The sequence below is a fragment of the Asparagus officinalis genome, chromosome 8, assembly GCF_001876935.1.
Source record: "Asparagus officinalis chromosome 8, Aspof.V1, whole genome shotgun sequence".
Classification (NCBI taxonomy): Eukaryota; Viridiplantae; Streptophyta; class Magnoliopsida; order Asparagales; family Asparagaceae; genus Asparagus; species Asparagus officinalis.
This window is the reverse complement of record NC_033801.1, coordinates 9,493,375-9,511,713: the sequence shown is the minus strand read 5'-3', so window position 1 is coordinate 9,511,713 and position 18,339 is coordinate 9,493,375. Positions and strand designations below refer to the sequence as shown.

The following is an 18,339-nucleotide window of genomic DNA, read 5'->3' as shown; positions in this document are numbered from 1 at the left end:
GATTAAATTATCTATTTTTTCTTTTTAAAATTTATTTTAATAATTATTTTATACTCTAATTTCATTATAATAGTTAATATAAAATAATATATATTATTAATATAAATATAAAAAATAAAAGCAAACAAATAAATAGAATAAAATGGGAAATATAATGGATAAAATAAGACATGGTTGGAATATTTAATTTTTTATAAGAAACTTTAAGGGCAAACTTGGAGAAAAAAAAAATTCTATATCTACACTGTTATGCTATTCCTAGCGCAACACTGTAACAACCCTTTAAAATAGCGCTCAGTTTCCCGATCGGTTGGAGGAACGAATTGGCGTCAATTTAGGTTTTTGCGTCATTTTAGAACTCCGTTGGAGATGCTCTAAGCTAATGAAGAACTAAATTCTTTCAGCTAATAATAAAATTAGAAGACATCGGTCGCCACTGGAATTAAAAAATAATAATAATCTTGCAATAGCACTTCCTGTCTAAATACACACACCTTTGTTACATGATGACAAAGGGGGATCATCATAATTACATACCAAACTAACTCTGGTTTTCTTGGATTGCTTCATTTTTTAGGAACTCATCTATATAATCTTGTGCGGTTCACTAATAATCTCCCCCACATCCATTCTTTCTGTTGGCAGTTCAGTTGAGCATTGAATACCAATTCTAAACATTGAAGCCCCACAGTCAACACTTCAACAGAGTTCTATGTTCTGAGCAATTCTCACTTGCATATCCATCTTCTTCTAAGAGTTAACCAGCATCAATGATATCCACGATCCTCTCTTGATACGCTAACACCACAAATTTCCGAAGGCTTCGTCCATCGTTAAGCATATCATTCGTTGGTCTCCTCCCGGTAAACATTTCGAGCAGAAGTATTACACATCGCCCTGTGTAGAAACTTTATTTGCCATCCCATGTTCTGCTTTTGGTTGGAAAAAATTCAAGGATGCAAGTTGTTAAGTGAAAAACTGAGACTAAAGTATAAGAGATTTTTAATCATGAAAAAAATTAAGGTTAATCGTGAACAGGCGCCCTGTAGCATCACCCAATTACAATAATACCATCTAGTTCTATTCGTTGCAAATAGACCCCATTGTAGTTCTACTTGTCGCAAATAGAACCCTTGTAGTTCTACTTCTTGTGAATAGACCCCCTTTAGTCTGTAGTGAACTTTTTTGAATCTTTGAAAAAAAAAACAGTTGAGTGCCTATCCGCACCAATATAACTATAAGCGATCTATTGGCCTCCTCAAAATTTTTTTGATTATTAAGAGCAAAAAACTAAAAAAATAAAAATAAAAACCTAGGGAATCTATTCACAACAAGTAGGCTACAGGGGTTCTATTCACAACAAATACAACCACAGGGGTACTTTTTGCAATTGGATGATAGTACAGGGGGTGTTTGTAGTTAACCCAATAAATTAAGGCATGTCAATTTATACCATGATATTAACCTTGCCAAAAGATGAAACTAGTGTGCGTAAATTATAACAGGATAATGTGCGCAAATTATAATAGCGTATGGCATAGAAGAACAGGTTCAGGCAGAAAACACAGACACTGGGGCTGCTCCTATGACATTAAAACAATTATACACACTCTGTTACAGTAAGTTTTTTAATCGAGGTGTTAAATATGCAATAGAGAAAATATGGAAAAATCTATATATACTCTATGATGAACTAAATACTGAAGAAGTAGAAGCCATGTACTTGGAGGCCTCTCCCCCACGCATTGGAGTGCTAATATGCATGACAAACACAGGATTAAAATAAAATCAGTTTTGGTTTAGAAAAGATTAACAAGAAATATATAGTTGTAGATTAAAGCAAACGTATAATATAAATTTCTTAAGTATAAATATTGATTTTGTATCTGTGTTCATGAAAAAAAAAAACAATCACTTCAAGGAAGGTGTTAAGTGGGTGATACCTAGTGGAATACCTAATGGGAGATATGGCGCACAAATATCTTTCTTGTTAGTATCTTACGATATTCATGAGAACTAAGCATACATATTTAAAAGTCTTAATTACACTTAAATATCCTATAGTTTCCCCTACTTTGCACTTATATACCCTCACTTGTTTTTGGCAGCACTATACACCCTAAAGTTTTTAAAACTTGCATTTTTATGCCCTCACTTTTTTGGAGGCACTTAAAATACCCTAAATTTTTTTAAACTTGCACTTAAGCACCCTAAGTTTTTAAAACTTGCTTCCCTCAGTTATGCAAATTTTAGGGTATTTGAGTGCAAGTTTCAAAATCTTTAGGGTATTTAAGTGCAAGTTTTAAAAGCTTTAGAGTAAATGCAAGTTTTAAAAACTTTAAGATATTTAAGTGCAAGTTTTAAAAACATTGGGGTATTTAAGTGCTGCTAATAAAAGTGAGGATATGTAAGTGAAATTTTTAAATACTTTATGGTATATAAGTGCTGCCAAACACAAGTAAGGGTATACAAGTGCAACATAGGGAATCTACAGGGTATTTAAGTGCAATTAAGCCTATAAAAAATAGGTTCAGTAAGTCGGAAAAATAGAGGTCTAAGAAGTCTGCACCTGGAGCGATATACCCAAGTGTTCCTTACAAACTGATTGAGCGCTTGAGTGCTGAGAAGACCTGCTGATTTTCTTCTTAAGAAACTTGGCTAGCCCAAAATCTCCCACATGCGCCGTCATGCTATCATCGAGAAGAATATTGCTCGGTTTCAAATCACAATGAATAATTGGTGTCTCACAAAGATGATGGAGATAATCCAATGCAGAAGCCACATCAACGGCAATGTTCATCCTTTGCATAAGATTCAATTTCTTCAATTCACCCTCCTTGTCTTCTTTAGGATGCAACCAATCATCTAAACTGTGATTAGCCATGAACTCAAAAAACACCGCTTTGAAATCATTCCTCTGAAATCCGTGCTTGAACATACTGTTATGATCTTGACAACATTCCTATGTCTGATATATCTCAAGGCTTTATATTCTGACTTAAAACTCTTGGATGCTCCTTGAACTTGAAGATCTAGTACCTTGACAGCAACAACCTTCATATCATCTGAGTATTCCTTCATAAACGGTACCAAAACTTCCCTTAAAAAAAGTTACTACGAAGAATAAGAGAACCCATAATTTGACATTTACCAAGGCTGTAAGGAATTTCCCCAGACAATTGATTCTCAGAGAGATCAATTAAATCCACATTTGTTAAACTCCCTATTTCTGATGGTAGCGGCCCTGTTAGCGAATTGGAAGCTGAGCCTAAACCAGTTGTAAGGGAGGAAATTGTAAAAGTTTCTTTGGGATAACTCCAGTAAGCTTGTTAGATTGGTGATTAAGCACATTCAAAGCCTGACAATTTCCTAGAGATGCTGGTATGATTCCGCTCAAGTCATTAAAGTCTAGGAAAAGGGAGTTTAATTGACTGAGGTTTCCAAGAGAGAAAGGAATTTCTCCAGTCAGATTATTCATGTAGAACTCCACCTCATGCAGGTTGCTAAGCATTCCGATAGATCTAGGAATAGAGCCCACAAGAAACTCTGCTGCTATTTGAAAATTTTCCAAGGTTAATAGGTTTCCGATATCTGGAGGTAAGGCTTCAGGCAATCACATTTTGTACCATAGTCAGTTGCTGAAGCTTGGAGGAAAGGTTTGCGATGGAGTTAGGAAGTGTGCCTCCAAGGTTATTATTGTCAAGTTTCAATACTACTAAGACGGTGCAATTGGTCAGAGCAGAGAAAAGGTCTCATCCATGTGGTTCCTTAGCTTCTAACAGATTTCTATACAGATCAAGAAATTGCAAATGTGCAAGTTTTCAAGGGTGGAGTCCTAAATCTGTTGACAGAAAGTGCAACAATGGATAGACGAGATGCATTAGATAATGACATGGGGATGGAGCCGTGGAACTGGTTATTGTCCAAAAACAATCGTTTGAGGAGAGGAAAATCCTCAAATGCATTAGGTGGAAGAGACCCTGATAGGGGGTTATAGGATAGAGATAGAAGTGAGAGGGAGAAGAGATTCCATAATGATAGTGGGAGGACTCCAGTAAGGTTGTTATATGACAAATCAAGCCTCAATAGACTGGAAAGTTTACCAAGTGCAGTTGGGACGCATTACTTGCCAAGGAAAGATAACTGAGAGAAACTAGGTTTCCTACAGTAGTTGGGATTGTGCCACTGAGATTGTTTTTAGCCAAGTCTAATACAGAAAGAGCAGAAAGATTTGCTAATGAAGGTGGAATGTAGCCTCTAACACTATGTTTCTCAAGCTTATGAGTTGAAGGTCTAAGGAATCACTGCGATTTGGAGGAATTTCACCTTCAAGCATATTATTACCAATATCGATAGTTTGCAACGGTGAGCAACCAGAAAGTGTAGCGGGAATACCTCCTTGGAGAGAATTCATGCTCAAATTGAGACGCTGCAACCAAAAAATGAGACAAATTTCTTGTGGGATGGATCCGTGAAGTTTGTTATTGGATACATCCAGTCTCTTCAGGAATGTGAGGTTAATTATGGAAGTCGATATCAATCCAGCTAGCTCAAGAGAGCTCAGGTTCAAGGAGATGACCCTTTGAGGATGCCGATGGCCACCACAAATGATGCCTGGCCACTGGCAGAAATGGACGGAATCATTCCAGAAGGCCATTGATTTTCTTGAATTATTAGATATTTTGGACTTGAAGGAGAGAAGTGCATGCAGATCAGTCGCACTATTGAGTTCTGAGAGGACAGTGATGGTGGATGTGGAAGTTAGGGACATGGAGGAGTTGCTACGAAGGCGTGAGTCCAGAGCTACAGTAGTAAACACCAGAAAAACTTTCCATAGCTGGACCATGAGAATGACTTAAAATGATATAAATTTTGCAGAATAATCAAACTCTTCTAATCTATTTACACTGCTTTTTGGAGAAAAAGTCAACATGAAACCAAATACAGGACTGATGGAAGACGACCTATCCGTAGAAAGAAGGGGGGAAGATTGGGTGGATGAATATTCATGCCCATCCATCTCTTTTTACTGTAAGGTATGGGAATGGTTCACTGGAGGTAGCTTGGTGTATATCAGTTTGCATCAATTTACAGAGATAAAGTACAACCCAATTCGTTGAAGAGCCAGGTGAAAATGACAGCAACCAATGCCAGTCAACTTGACTGTTACTGTCAATTTAAACTCTCAGGATTTCTTTCAGGTTCTGCTTTGACAGCAATAAGAGTCTGAAATCTAAACTGATACACTAGGCTTCTTTCATTATTATACGCAAGAATTCCAAAATTTGAACATTCCAAGATGGTGAAATGTAGAGAAAAAGGAAGAAGACCTTGACTTCAAGTTGATAGAGATAGTGTGGCTGACTGACTTAGCACATTCAGTTGATAAGTGAGTCCATGACAGAAGTCACAGAAGCAAGGCCGCAAGCGAAAAGAAAAGAAGAAAATCCTGCCATAGGATGATCCAACCATTTGATCAGCTGATTAAATAGGAATTCTCCAATAAGAGATATTCTATGCTATACAATGTAAACTTTTACTGTTGTTAATTCTTGACCTATCCATAAACTACCAATTGAACTGGACAACATGATTCATCAAAAAAAAAAAAAAAAAAAAAAAAAACTGGACAACATGGGAAGAATGGATGAGACTCACCATGTATGTATATGATGCATGCAGGCAGGTGGGCGTGCAACCTTGAAATTCCTATTGTTGGTCAATTTGTCTTCAATTGAAGTATATAAAATCTGGTAGAAATCATTTCAACTTTTTTGTTTTTCGGTATTTTAGATGTCATAAATAATGTACACCAGCATGGATTTTATATTTGGATCATGATATTTGCATTTTGGATACCGCACATTGTAACTCTCTCTATATGCACACATCCATCCACATGAATACAGACACATAAACACACATATACTTCTATGCTTGTGTACCAATATGAATAGTTTGGATCAGTCGTAAGATGATTCATATGGAGCTGATTTATTTTGATAAGCGTGTCCCATAGGAGCACCACATAATGTATTGTCCCATCTTACAGCGCGCGCGCACGACACACAGAGACATATATATATATAATATAATATATATATATATATATATATATATAATATATATAGGAGAGAGAAGAGAGAGAGAGAAGAGAGAGTAGAGAGAGAGAAATATGGGTATGCTTGGTACCAGCAAAATTTTGTGGCCTTGGTAGTGTGTGTCACATCCACATCCACTCATTACCCATGTGAATATGGTTCCACAATTTGAATGAGTGGAGGGAGATGTGACACCTCACTACCAAAGCACCAACTTTTTTGTGCTTGGTAGTGAGCCGTCTCAATTCCCATCCACCCTCATTTAATTGGGGACCACATTCACCCATCGGAAATGTGGTCCCGCATATGAATGAGTGGAGGATTAATATCCACCTCAGTACAAAGCACAAATTTGTGCTTGTAACCAGCATACCCATATTCCTCATATATATATATATAATATAAATATATATATATATATATATATATACATATGAGAAATATGGGTATGCTTGGTACAAAGCACAAAAAGTTGTGCTTGGTAGTGAGGTGTCACATCTCCCTCCACTCATTCAAATGTGGGACCACATTCACATGGGTAATGAGTGGATGTGGATGTGACACATCACTATCAAACACAAAATTTGTGCTTGGTACCAAGCATACCCATATTTCTATATATATGTGTGTGTGTGTGTATGCACACATGTGTGCGCGCGCACATGTATGTATGTATGTTTACATATATATAAATTTTCAAATAGTTAAGATTTACCATCATCAGGCACCTAATTCCAATTATTTACGATATACAAAAAGAAATTATCTAGATATGTTAATTGTCTAGTGCTGCAGATTTCTGCTGGCCATTATTCCTGATCATCACCTCACTACAATAATTCTCAGGCACCATTTGCCTTATAACCTAGGAAGCATGAACACGGACGTCATGGCTATATACATGATAAAACCTAAGATACAACAAATTCTTACAGGTAGAATACAGGAAGACAAGGACCCGACCCTGTGCGCTCAGTACATGCAGTCATGCACATGTGTATACACACGATATACAACAAAACACAAAGATGGTTATCTCACAAAAACACCACAATAATTAGGATATGACTCGCCAGTAGTAAAAAAATACAATAATAGGTGCAACTACATGGCTTTTAATCAAGTAAATAAGTCAAAGAATGCAATATCAAGCAAAAATATCACCTAGTACAACTATTTGAAGCAATTTACATTTTGTTAGGTGTTTAAGTCCTCAACATAGTATTTATCTTACCAAATAATGAACTTTATGTCATTGTAAGCAACCACTGCCCCAGAGTCATTGACATGCGATGTGATCTTAAGATTTAAATATTAAAAAACAAAACAAAACAAAACAAAACAAAACAGGCATCGACAGACTTCTTCTGTTTTCTTAAAATCTAGCAAGATTTCAGAGTGCCCAACATGTTGCAGGCAAAAGTTCTACAAATGCTGGTTCCTGATATGTATAAAAAATGAACAAGTGACTCATCCTGAAGTGTCCACACTTAAAGAGTTTATAACTTGCAGTTAGTGATAATTTCATTTGGCACTGGCAAATAATATATGGTATTATTAGCTCTTAGAATCAAAATTTACATATTTGTTACTTAACATCGTCCTGGTTAGGAACTTTAAAGAATCTATGAAAACGGGGACCTCTTTAGAAATCAAAGAGGAAGAAACATATGCAAAGATGTTCTTATTTCCTAAGTCATGTTTGTGGGCTGAACCTTCTCATGTCAGCATTATAAGGCATTCACTTCTTAAAATTAGCCTACACGTTGACCAGCATACCTTTCAACTTCTACATGTAGCTGGACTAATTTTTGTCCTGTTGGGTCGTAAAATGAGATAGGCTCGCACCTATTTAGTTTTGAAAATTCCAAGGAATTCGGAAGCCATTAGCTTTCAAGAATTCAATTTGTGGAATTTTCTCCAAGCACTGGAATATTAGAGCTAAAGGAATTAGCTAAACAGTAATAGAGGACCAAGAGGAGTGAATGACCTCAAAATTTAAAGTCCTCCCCACTTTCCTAAAAGACCCTGACTTCAAGTCAGTCAACACGGTGGCCCCTTAGTCACCAAAATTTCTACTTTCAAAATTCCATACCTGAAGTTATTGCACAATATGCATTGCTCGCACATAGTGTTACTCACTCAATCATTCATGAATTCTACAAACTTGAAAGATTCTTTTCCTGCACCTAGCACTACTATGAGTTTCGGTTTACACCTAGTCTTAAAGAAAATCTAGGTTATAACTAGAATCGCAGTTGAGGTAAATTTCACATAAACCCCCAAATTTTTGGCCCATTTTGAGACATCACAAAAAAACTTTAAAATGTCATGACACCAAAAAAGTTGTGTGAGTTTAGTCTGTTGGCACACACTATCCGCAACCCAACACTGATCATGATCTATGCAGAAGCATCACCAAAAGCCTGATTAGATCTCATCCTTCTTCGTAGACCAATCAATCACCGACCAATGTGGACACACCAAGAAAACCTATTTGAACTAAAGAGAATAGCATTGTACCATAGAAAAAAAATCAAGAGACAAAGACACATGATTTACATGGTTTGGCAATCACCTATGTCCATGGGCGAGATTTAAGTCTTCTTTATATCAGACATTATAAAGATACAATTTTTCTTGTGATCTCAAAGATTCTACAAGAAACGTTGTCTCAAACTCGCTGAAGATTCTCTCAAAACTCCAGATTTCTCTCCTTAGTATAATCTAACTCCGTTTTCTCTATGGCTTGATTTACAATGAACCTCCCAAAGGGTATTTAAAGAGCTTTCTTCTATCTTGAATTCATGTAAGACTCATTTAACTTGGATTATCAATTCTAATCCTCTTCCAAATAGAATTTAATTCTAATTGTACTTGATTCCAATTAGAATTTAATTCGAAATGTACTTGATTATTTCCAATCAAATTCAATCACAATCCAAGTCCAACTAGAATTTCCTGAAATACAAGGTTATTTTCCAAAAAATCTCTACCTTAGGCTTGTACGAAGCCAACTTAGAAAATGACGATCCTTCCCTATAACTTTTCGTGGAAAACTTATAAAACTATAGAGAACAAACACCTTCGAGAAAGCACCTTAAAGCCCGATCAATGCTCACGCATTAATGTCAAGCCTTCTGATAACTTGACACCTACCTCCATTGCTACACTCTACAAGCCTGGCTGTCAACATATTGGCAGTCTTCGTCTTGACTCCTCCACCTGGAGTTGAACTCCCATCTTGGCTCTCCCTTAGAACCCAAGTTTGTTTCAAGTCCTCTTCCTCGTGGTCGTACACCCTCTTGAAGACAAATGTCCATCTTGAACATAATTTCCTTCGGACACCCGATAAAAGGCATCTCCATACTTCTTTCCAACTAGGACGGGATTTATAGCATAATATATTGTTATGACTCCATCGTACACTTGGGTTCGTTAGCTCATAGAGTCAAGCACCCCAATGAATATCAAATTCTTCCTTGCCTTTGAGATTAACCGAACATTCTCTAAGACGATCATGCTCCCCTCCTTCCCGCTACCCTGACTGCTCCTACCCTATGACGTCGCACCTTGTGCCGTCCACCGTGTAGACAATCTCCTTGACTTCTTGCACAGGGAGTAAAACTGGCTTATTTAGGAACATATATAAACCGATATTCCAGAATCTAATATTCGAGAACACTAAGAAGGTGTGGTTCCCAGAAACCACCAACACCTCTACTCATTGACTTTTTTCCGTCGAAACCTCAAACGCATTATCTTATTTATTTCCTGTAATACTCAGCTACATATGAAGTTTGGGCTACCCGATCATCTTTTGCCCAATGTTTGAAAAAGCTTTTTTAAACTTGCTTCAAAACTTTTTAAAGGGTAAACGCTTCAAAACTCAAGAGTAAAGCTATTTGTCCCTTGAAGCTTACACTTCATCGCTTAAAGCCTAAATGAAGTGTGCGCTTTGCGCTCCATAAAGCGATTCTCTTTTGAAGCACGCGCTTTAGACAAGATAAGATAATTTAAAAAGATTTTTAACTTATGTCTCAATATGACCGCATAATTATAAATAATATATATAGTTCATTTAGCTTAGTTTATTGTAATTTGCATATGTACTTCACATATTTAATTCTTATTTATTAACCAGGATATGAATGTATCAATTTGAAAATTATTATCACTATGTATTATAAGCTCATAATGTTTTCATATTTCAAAATTAAAATGCTTAAAGCTCATGAGGCTTACGCCTCACGCTTTCGCTTTTTTAAACATTGTTTTCGTCCTCTCAACCACTCTTGCTATTTGAAGCACTCTTTTTTCACGAGACCCTTCTCATCGACAAAAAGAAACACCTATTAGCCTACGAACTTATCCCGTTTTTGAGGATATATTCCTTAGCCCATATACAACGAACCTGGCACTAGAACTCGACTCATCGCCAACACTATGTTGCGCTAAAAATTGTTCGTGAGGAACATCGCTTTGACCTCATCCATGGTGATTGTCGCTTTGCATATGGTTAGCTATGTCTTCAGATATTAATAACTCGCTGGAAGAGAACTCAACAAACTTACCGTTTTGTCATCATCTTAAATCTTTGACCCTATCGCCGCTAATTCGATCACTATCCTATTGAAGTTGCTCATATGCTCCAACAGTATTTTACTTTTCTTCATTCACAATCCATACAACTATTACTTCTAGTACAAATTAGTGGATGCATTCTTCGTCATGTATAACTCCTCGGGTTTCTTCTACATATTAAGTGTAGTATTCTCCTCGATTGTATGGTAACCCACATTATAAAAGAGCAAGTAGAATGGCATTGCGCACCTTCCAATCCATCCTGTTCCACTCATCACTTGTCATTTTCTCCAGCTTCTTGTCCACTCCTAGCAAAGTTTGATCTAAGTTGTGTTGAATCAAGACCGCCTCCATTCTTTTTTGCCAAAGCCTAGCATACATCTTACCATCGAACTTTTAAATCTAGGTCTTCCTCACCAAAGAACTTTCCAATTCCGTGTCACAAAGATGAACCTTTGTTCACAGACAAATATGATCTTATCGAAATCCACCTCTAATACCAATTGTTGGTATTACCTAATGCTCCGATACCAACTGTTGGCGCAAGCCACAAGCAACCTAACACCAATTGTTGCACACTAACCGACGACCTATGCAGAAGCATAGCTTGCGGAAGTATCACCGAAACACCTGATTAGATCTCCTCCTTCATGGACTAATTGATCACCGGGTGATGTGGAAGCACCGAGAAAATTTTGTACAAACTAAAGAGACTGACAACATACTACAGAAAAAAGCTCAAGAGACAAAGAAACAAGATTTATGCAGTTCGGCAATAGCATGTCCACGGAAAGAGATTTGAGTTTTTTTCATATTAGACATTACAAATATACAATCTTTGTTGTGATCTCTAAAGGTTCCACAAGAAACCCCCTCAATCTCACCAAAAGATCTCTCAAAATCCTAGATTTCTCCTTGTATCTCTCCAACTCTCTTTTACAATATGTAACTCTCCTTGGCTTTTCCCAATGACTTGATTTACAATGAAACTCTCAAGAGCTAAGCTATAGGGATACGAGTACGGACACGGGTACCTGACAAGACAAATATGTAACAGATAGGACACATGAACATGGCTGAATGAATAATATTTAGAAAATACTCCATAATTTATGATTTTAATAGTATGAAAATACTATGTTTTTCTATAATGTTTTTTTTCTTTCGAAAGTGTTCGAACTTATTTTCCAAACACCTATAGGATCTGTTGTCTTTCCCCTGTAAGAAGACAAAAAAGGGGGGAAATAAACAAAATAAAAAAATCTAGTCAATACAATCAAACATCAGCCTCTTTTAGTCCCCATGCGCTTGTCACATGGATATCATCATCAAAAGCCAGCAGCCAATGAAAAAAAGGCACGACGTGATTCCCACCCCTCTACAACAGGGCAAAATCTTCTTCTTCCCAACAACCACAAGAATCAGCGGCTTTCTTCCTTGAAACTCAAAATAAACTACAGCTGTGTCCCTCCCATTTGGGTGCATGCACGCACCCAATATGTGTCTGACGGGGTACGGAGCCCAAAATAACGTGTTAGGGTATCCTAGCTCATGAGGTATTTAAAGAGCTTTCCCCTCTTGTGAATTCATGTAGGACTCCCTTGACTTGAATTATCAGTTCTGATTCTCTTCTAACTAGAATTTAATTCCGATTATAATTGATTATTTCCAATAAAATTCAATCCCCCACCCAAGTTCAACTAGGATTTCCAGGAATATAAGGCTATTTCCCAACATAGTCATCTTGAACTTGTTTGATATATTTCGCATATATGGCTGAAGTTTTTATTTGTCAACTAATGCTCACATTTCAATGATAAAGGTATCAAGCAGGACGTGGGAATTTACAATAGGCTACATTTATGAGTGTTATGACCTCTTCACGTGTTACCAACCACTAATTCCACTATATGAAGATAAGAGAGATAGCCCTTCATGTAAGATATATGGCTTATCGTCAAGGGACTGATGTGAAGATATGAGCACCATTAGTCACAGAAAGAGAAAATTTGAAAATCTACTACCCAATTCATATAACAACATAAACATCACGATGCTCTCACATAAAAGACCCAAAAATACATTTACTCTCTCCTTTATTTCAAAGGGTCTGGCATAAATCTGGATGACACTCAAGTCACTTAAATCTTTACGTAACATGACTTTGAAATAATGGCTGCACTATTCAGAGCCTTTTACCTAATGCCTCCAGACTATGAAAGGTCAAGTACAAAGGCTAGCTAAACAAATTGAGACCCATAATTATGAAAAAAGAATGGAACACAAAGCATGCTACTTTTTTCGTTCCGAAAATAATCAAAGAAATGGAGGGAAACATCATACCCAATGGCCCTGAAACTGAAGGTAGATTGAAAAAAATCGGAGAAGAACTATTTACTTACCAGCCAACTCTCTCCCATATTATTCCCCAGTGGTTGGGTCAATCATCAAAGAGGGTATATGTTCAACCTTATGCCAATCAGGTCCCATACTACTAAGTCTTCGCATGATATTTGGTTGGAAGCCTTTCATCACCAAATTCTTTAGAGACAAGTGTTCTAATCCATCTGGCAGTTTCATCAACTTTATGCAGTTTTTTATTCTTAAATCAGTAAGGTCACTCATAGCTCCACTTTCAATTCTCCAGTATCTAAGCGCATCCAAATGGTTAACAAGCAAGATCTGTAGTCGGGGAAACCCACCAGCAGAAAACACCATTTCGTCTTGTGCAAGTTCACAGGAATCCAGGTTGAGAAATGAAAGGCTTGGTAATCTCTCTAATGCAGCTATTGCATCTTTGTCCAGTTTGCAACAGAGCAATGAGAGGCTGATGAGATTCTGAGGGAGTTTACAGATACCAGTCCATGAGCCCTCAAGGGTCAATTTACAGAGGTGCTGATAGCTTGGCAAGGAAGTGAAAAGAGGGGAAGCTGGTATGGATTGATGAGTCCTAAGGTTCAAGGAGGTGAGATGATTCAGTTTAGGAAGTGAATCAGAAAGTGTGGTAATCACATCTATTGAAATTTCTGAGATCGCCAGTTTGCGAAGGCTTGATAACTTTGCAAGACTGTTTTGTATCCAGCTTCCTGCTTTAACAACTTTTAGGGTCTGTAGGCTTGCAAGGTTTCCAATGGATGATGAACACACACCTGCATCTGCTGTGTATACATGCCTCAGAGTTTGGATCTTGTATATCGTTTTTGGTAGAGTGCAAATACTTGTTTCTCTTACATTCAAGGTTTGTAAATTACATAGATTTCCAATGGAGGATGGAAGGTACCATAGCCTTCTGGTTCTCAGTGTAATATACCTTAAATGTATCAAGCTTGATATCTCATTAGGTAACTTTAATTTGTGAAATTCAACCTCTGGCGGACAGTTCAAATGAATCACTCTAAGCAACTTAAACCCAAGCAGAATATTGGTTAAAATCATTGCATTGATTGACTTTGAATTGAAAGCCAAAACTGTCCGTGCTCTGCATACTGAATAATGGAAGTCACCACTGAGAGCTTTGTCGAAAATAACCAAGCGACGAGAAGCAGCAACGTCATGCTCTGCAGTGCCAACATAGTTTCTGAAAATCCTAAAAAAGCCATCTTCTTTAGCCTCAGTAATGCACACGTCACGAACGAGATCATGGATACGTAAATGCTTAACCTTTCTGGTGGCTGCACTCCTATCAACAACTTGAACCATGCACCTCTGAACTAGCTCTTCCATATAGCCCTTCGCAGTTTCTTCCAGTGTTTGCCTCCCGCTTTGAGGAATGAAACCCTCTGCAATCCACAACCGGATCAATTCCGATGCTTTCATCTGGTAATCCTCAGGAAAACATCCTAGATAGAGAAAGCACGACTTCAAATAGTGATCTGGCAAGTGACTATAACTCAGAGCTAATATCTGCAAACATTGCTGACCATCTCGTGTGGACTCCCAATCCACATTCTCAGCCACTTCCAGCCAAGTGTTGAAGGCAGGTTCCTTTCTTGAGAGGAGACCACCTAACACCACCACAGCAAGTGGCAAACCACCACATCTCTTTACAATCTCGTGGCCCAATTCCTCCAACTCCTTTGGACAGCTCGGTGTAAAATCTTGGTCAGACGGAAAAGCCTTTTTAAGAAACAGCTCCCAACTCTGCTCATGAGTTAGAAATGGTAGCTCATAGGGTGGGACTCTCGGGTCAGCAGACCTTGCCACATCCATAAGACGAGTCGTGAGCAGAACCCGACTACCATTCTTTGCATTAGGAAATGCAGCCTTTATTTGTTCCCATGCTTCTTGCGCCCAGATGTCATCCAAGACTATCAAGTACCTTGTTTGCTTCAAGAAGTTGTACAATTTTGATTTCAGCTCATCTTCTTCCAGGTTCTCCAGCCTTTCGTAATGCTCCCCTGTAAAGACTGTACCCATGACCCTTTTCATTATGTTTTTCAGAAGCTCACTCACCCTATAATCTTGAGAGACGGTGATCCACGCGCAAATACTGAAATGTGTTTCGACTTCGCTACTGTTGTAGACCATCGTGGCAAGAGTTGTCTTGCCAAGACCACCCATACCAACAATTGAGATCACACAGCGCCTCGCTATATTAGTGTCTAACAGAAGTTCGAGTATAAACTGCTTGTAAGTATCAAAGCCGACAACAACCATGTCGTCATCAAGATGCGGAGATGATTGCCTGCGAACCTGAAGCATCGCATCAACTGCTGAATAACTTGACTGCTCTCTGCTTTCGCTTAGACTAACAATGCCATAAGCATCTCTGCTTTCACAAATCCTAAGGACTTTGCTTTTTATTTGCGAAATCTCAACACCAAGTTCATGGAGGCCCACTAGATCAGAGAGAAAGCAAATGTAGCTCCGGAAGAACTCTGCTATTGCTCCTTGCTTACTATCATTCTGCAGGAAGAAGAGGTCAACAACGTCTTCGGCTTGGTATGCAACGTCTCGTACCTGTTGGAATTACTTGGATTTTAATATCTTTTTGTCAAATAATAGCCTTGTTGATAGGTTGATTTTTCATTCAGCATTGCAATTTATTTCATTTGCAACGAGCAATGTTTTCTTTTGATGAAAAGGGCATAAACTACTCTTATATTATTTAGAAGTTTATGGAAAAGAATGTGAAAGGGCAAAGAAAATGTGGAGATGGAACCTCAGGGCCTATAACTAAAAAAAAAAGTCTTAAGTAACAAGGTTGCTTCATATATTGAAAAGTGCATGCAGTGAACAATAACTTGTATCGTGCTCACAAGGGACAAAGGTGTGCACTTCCTGAGGATGGCTTTCAACCTTAAGTACCTCTACCCCCTAAGTCAGCCACCAAGTCAAAGAATAAAAGCTATCAACCAAAATTTCCTGAGTATACTCAAGTTCTTGAAGCTTGTTCTATTTGTAGGGCAGACATGATCATGAACGAGGAATGTGGGAAGTTCAATCAAAGTATTTTGCTTCGTATCATTTCCAAAGGTGAACAAATGCTTCCATAGTTGACTGCCATATGCTAGAGGAGAAAGGTCGAGTGATATGGGTTACAATGGTGTTATGTACTGAGTTCACCAAGGTTGTAAACATGACACTTAAAAATGTAAGTAAGTTGATGTTAAGTCTAATTCTACTCAAAACTTATAAAGAAATCTAATCAAACCCATTCACATCAATCTAACAACTACAATCAAAAATTGTAAAAAAAACTAGGGTTTGATTTGGAGATTGTACCTCCCTCACCCAGTTCTTGACCCTCTCATCCCCTTTCCTCCTCTTAGCATCTGCATCTTTGAGGAAGCTCTCCATCCATCGAAGCTCAGTTCGAAGCCACTCGATTTCACCTCCAATTTCGGACAAGAACTTGGTTTCCTGAATCAAAAGCTGCCCTAGCTTCTCCACTGCAAAGGAGATGGCGCTCCCCGCCATCGAAATCGAGATGGGTTAATCCTGAGGTCCGAGGTGAAAATTTCTAACTCTGAATTGAGATCTAATTGTACCTGAAATTTTTTTTTTGGGGATTTTTCCTTTTGTTTTTCGAACTCGCCGCGTTGACATTTGGTCTCTATTGAAGTTTCCGTTCCGTTTCCAGTGTGAATGGGATCATCATTTTCTATTGGTTTTCGACGGCTCATATTTCGGTAGCGGTAGACGTATCATTTGCGGCATAAGAAAATCATCGATATCAAACCGTTAGAAGTCACCAAGGCTTGACGCCCTGATGATCATCTAATCAAAGTAAGAGTAAAATTAGACTTATTTTCTTGATACTGTTACCTCTTCTCATAGTAACTCGGATGGATGCATCGAGGAGAGAAGGGAATCAGCGTGGAGTCATCTGGTCGATCTACATGAGCCGTAAGGACATAACTGAATTGTTCACGTGTCTTCATGAGGTTATCGGATGGTATTATGATGGTAACGAGAGAGCGTGAAGAGAGTAATCTTGATAATTGCATCCGTGCCTTCAAGTGAGTGAGTTAGGGTACGCTAGCACGCGTGGCGTGGAGAGAGTAATCCCGATGATTGCATTCGTGCATTCTCGTGAGTTAGCTAGGTTACGCCAGCCCGCGTGAGGGAGATTCGATCTTATCCCATTGTTTAGGACTAAATGCCGAGCAAGCAGGGCTCAGATCGTAACGCTTGGTGTGGTTTTGGACGATCGGCCATGCTGCTCGATATGGTGTCGAATTGTTTAGTTCGTTGTTGATCTTTCTGCAAGACACATGGCACGTTATCAATGAATTGTTCACATGTCTTCCTGATGTTAGTTAAGGAAGCTTCCTCCGTAACTGAATTGTTCACACGTCGTCCTGATGTTATCAGATGTTATTATGATGGTACGAGAGAGCGTGGAGAGAGTAATCTTGATAATTACATTTGTGGCTTCACGTGAGTTAGTTAGGATACGCCAGCCCGCGTGGCGTGGAGAGAGTAATCCTGATGATTGCATTCATGCCTTCACGAGAGTTGGTTAGGATATGCCAGCCCGCGTGAGGGAGATTTGATCTTATCCCATTGTTTAGGACTAAATTCCGAGCAAGCAGGGCTCAGATCGTAATGCTTGGTGTGGTTTTGGACGATCGACCATGCTGCTCGATATGGTGCCGAATTGTTAGTTCGTTGTTGATCTTTCAACAAGACACGTGGCGCGTTATCACTAGTTGTTTCTTAAGAATTGTTTTATTGCATAAAAAGTGTAATCCGAATTGTTAGTTAAAACATGGACTATCCAAAAATTTCTCACAATTCAACTCAACTACACTAATCAGTTTCTTTGATTAGCAACCATTTAAGGAGCCTTAAATCCATTTAAACTCGACTTGTTATGATTTATTAACTTCCTTTGTTGCAAGTGATCGTGTAACTTGAAACATAGATTTTAAGATTATAGTGTTAAGTAGGTTGTTAGACATGAATCTTTGATTTTGTAGATGAAACCAGTGACATGTATGAGCTATAGCTGCAGGGTTATAGGCTAGTATTTCTCCCATAAAATTTTTTTAAGACGAACTATATTCCCTTAATATATTAGTTTCGTAGATATTGTTTAATTGTAAGAACTCAAATTTTCAAGTTGATATTGTTGTATTTGATATCACATTACCCAACTACATGTACAACAAGTCGGTGTGGATTTGTGTTGCAACCCAGGACCAGGACC

General features: G+C 38.1%; 1 protein-coding gene and 1 pseudogene across 3 annotated transcripts; both read right to left on the bottom strand.

The window, feature by feature from the left end:
- Nucleotides 417-13,176, bottom strand: LOC109822597 (annotated as a pseudogene).
- LOC109822593 (probable disease resistance protein At1g58602) lies at nt 12,687-16,873 on the bottom strand. Of its 3 annotated transcripts, none has more exons than XM_020388824.1 (3): nt 16,676-16,873; nt 16,419-16,576; nt 12,687-15,644 (listed from the first exon to the last, which is right to left on the bottom strand). In XM_020388824.1, exons 1-3 carry the CDS (start codon nt 16,731-16,733, stop codon nt 13,107-13,109), a joined length of 2,754 nt encoding a protein of 917 aa, XP_020244413.1. In that variant the 5' UTR covers nt 16,734-16,873; the 3' UTR covers nt 12,687-13,106. The 3 variants fall into 3 exon arrangements, with proteins under 3 accessions (XP_020244413.1, XP_020244412.1, XP_020244414.1); XM_020388823.1 differs by having other exon boundaries at nt 16,410-16,576; nt 16,676-16,872; XM_020388825.1 differs by having other exon boundaries at nt 16,410-16,760.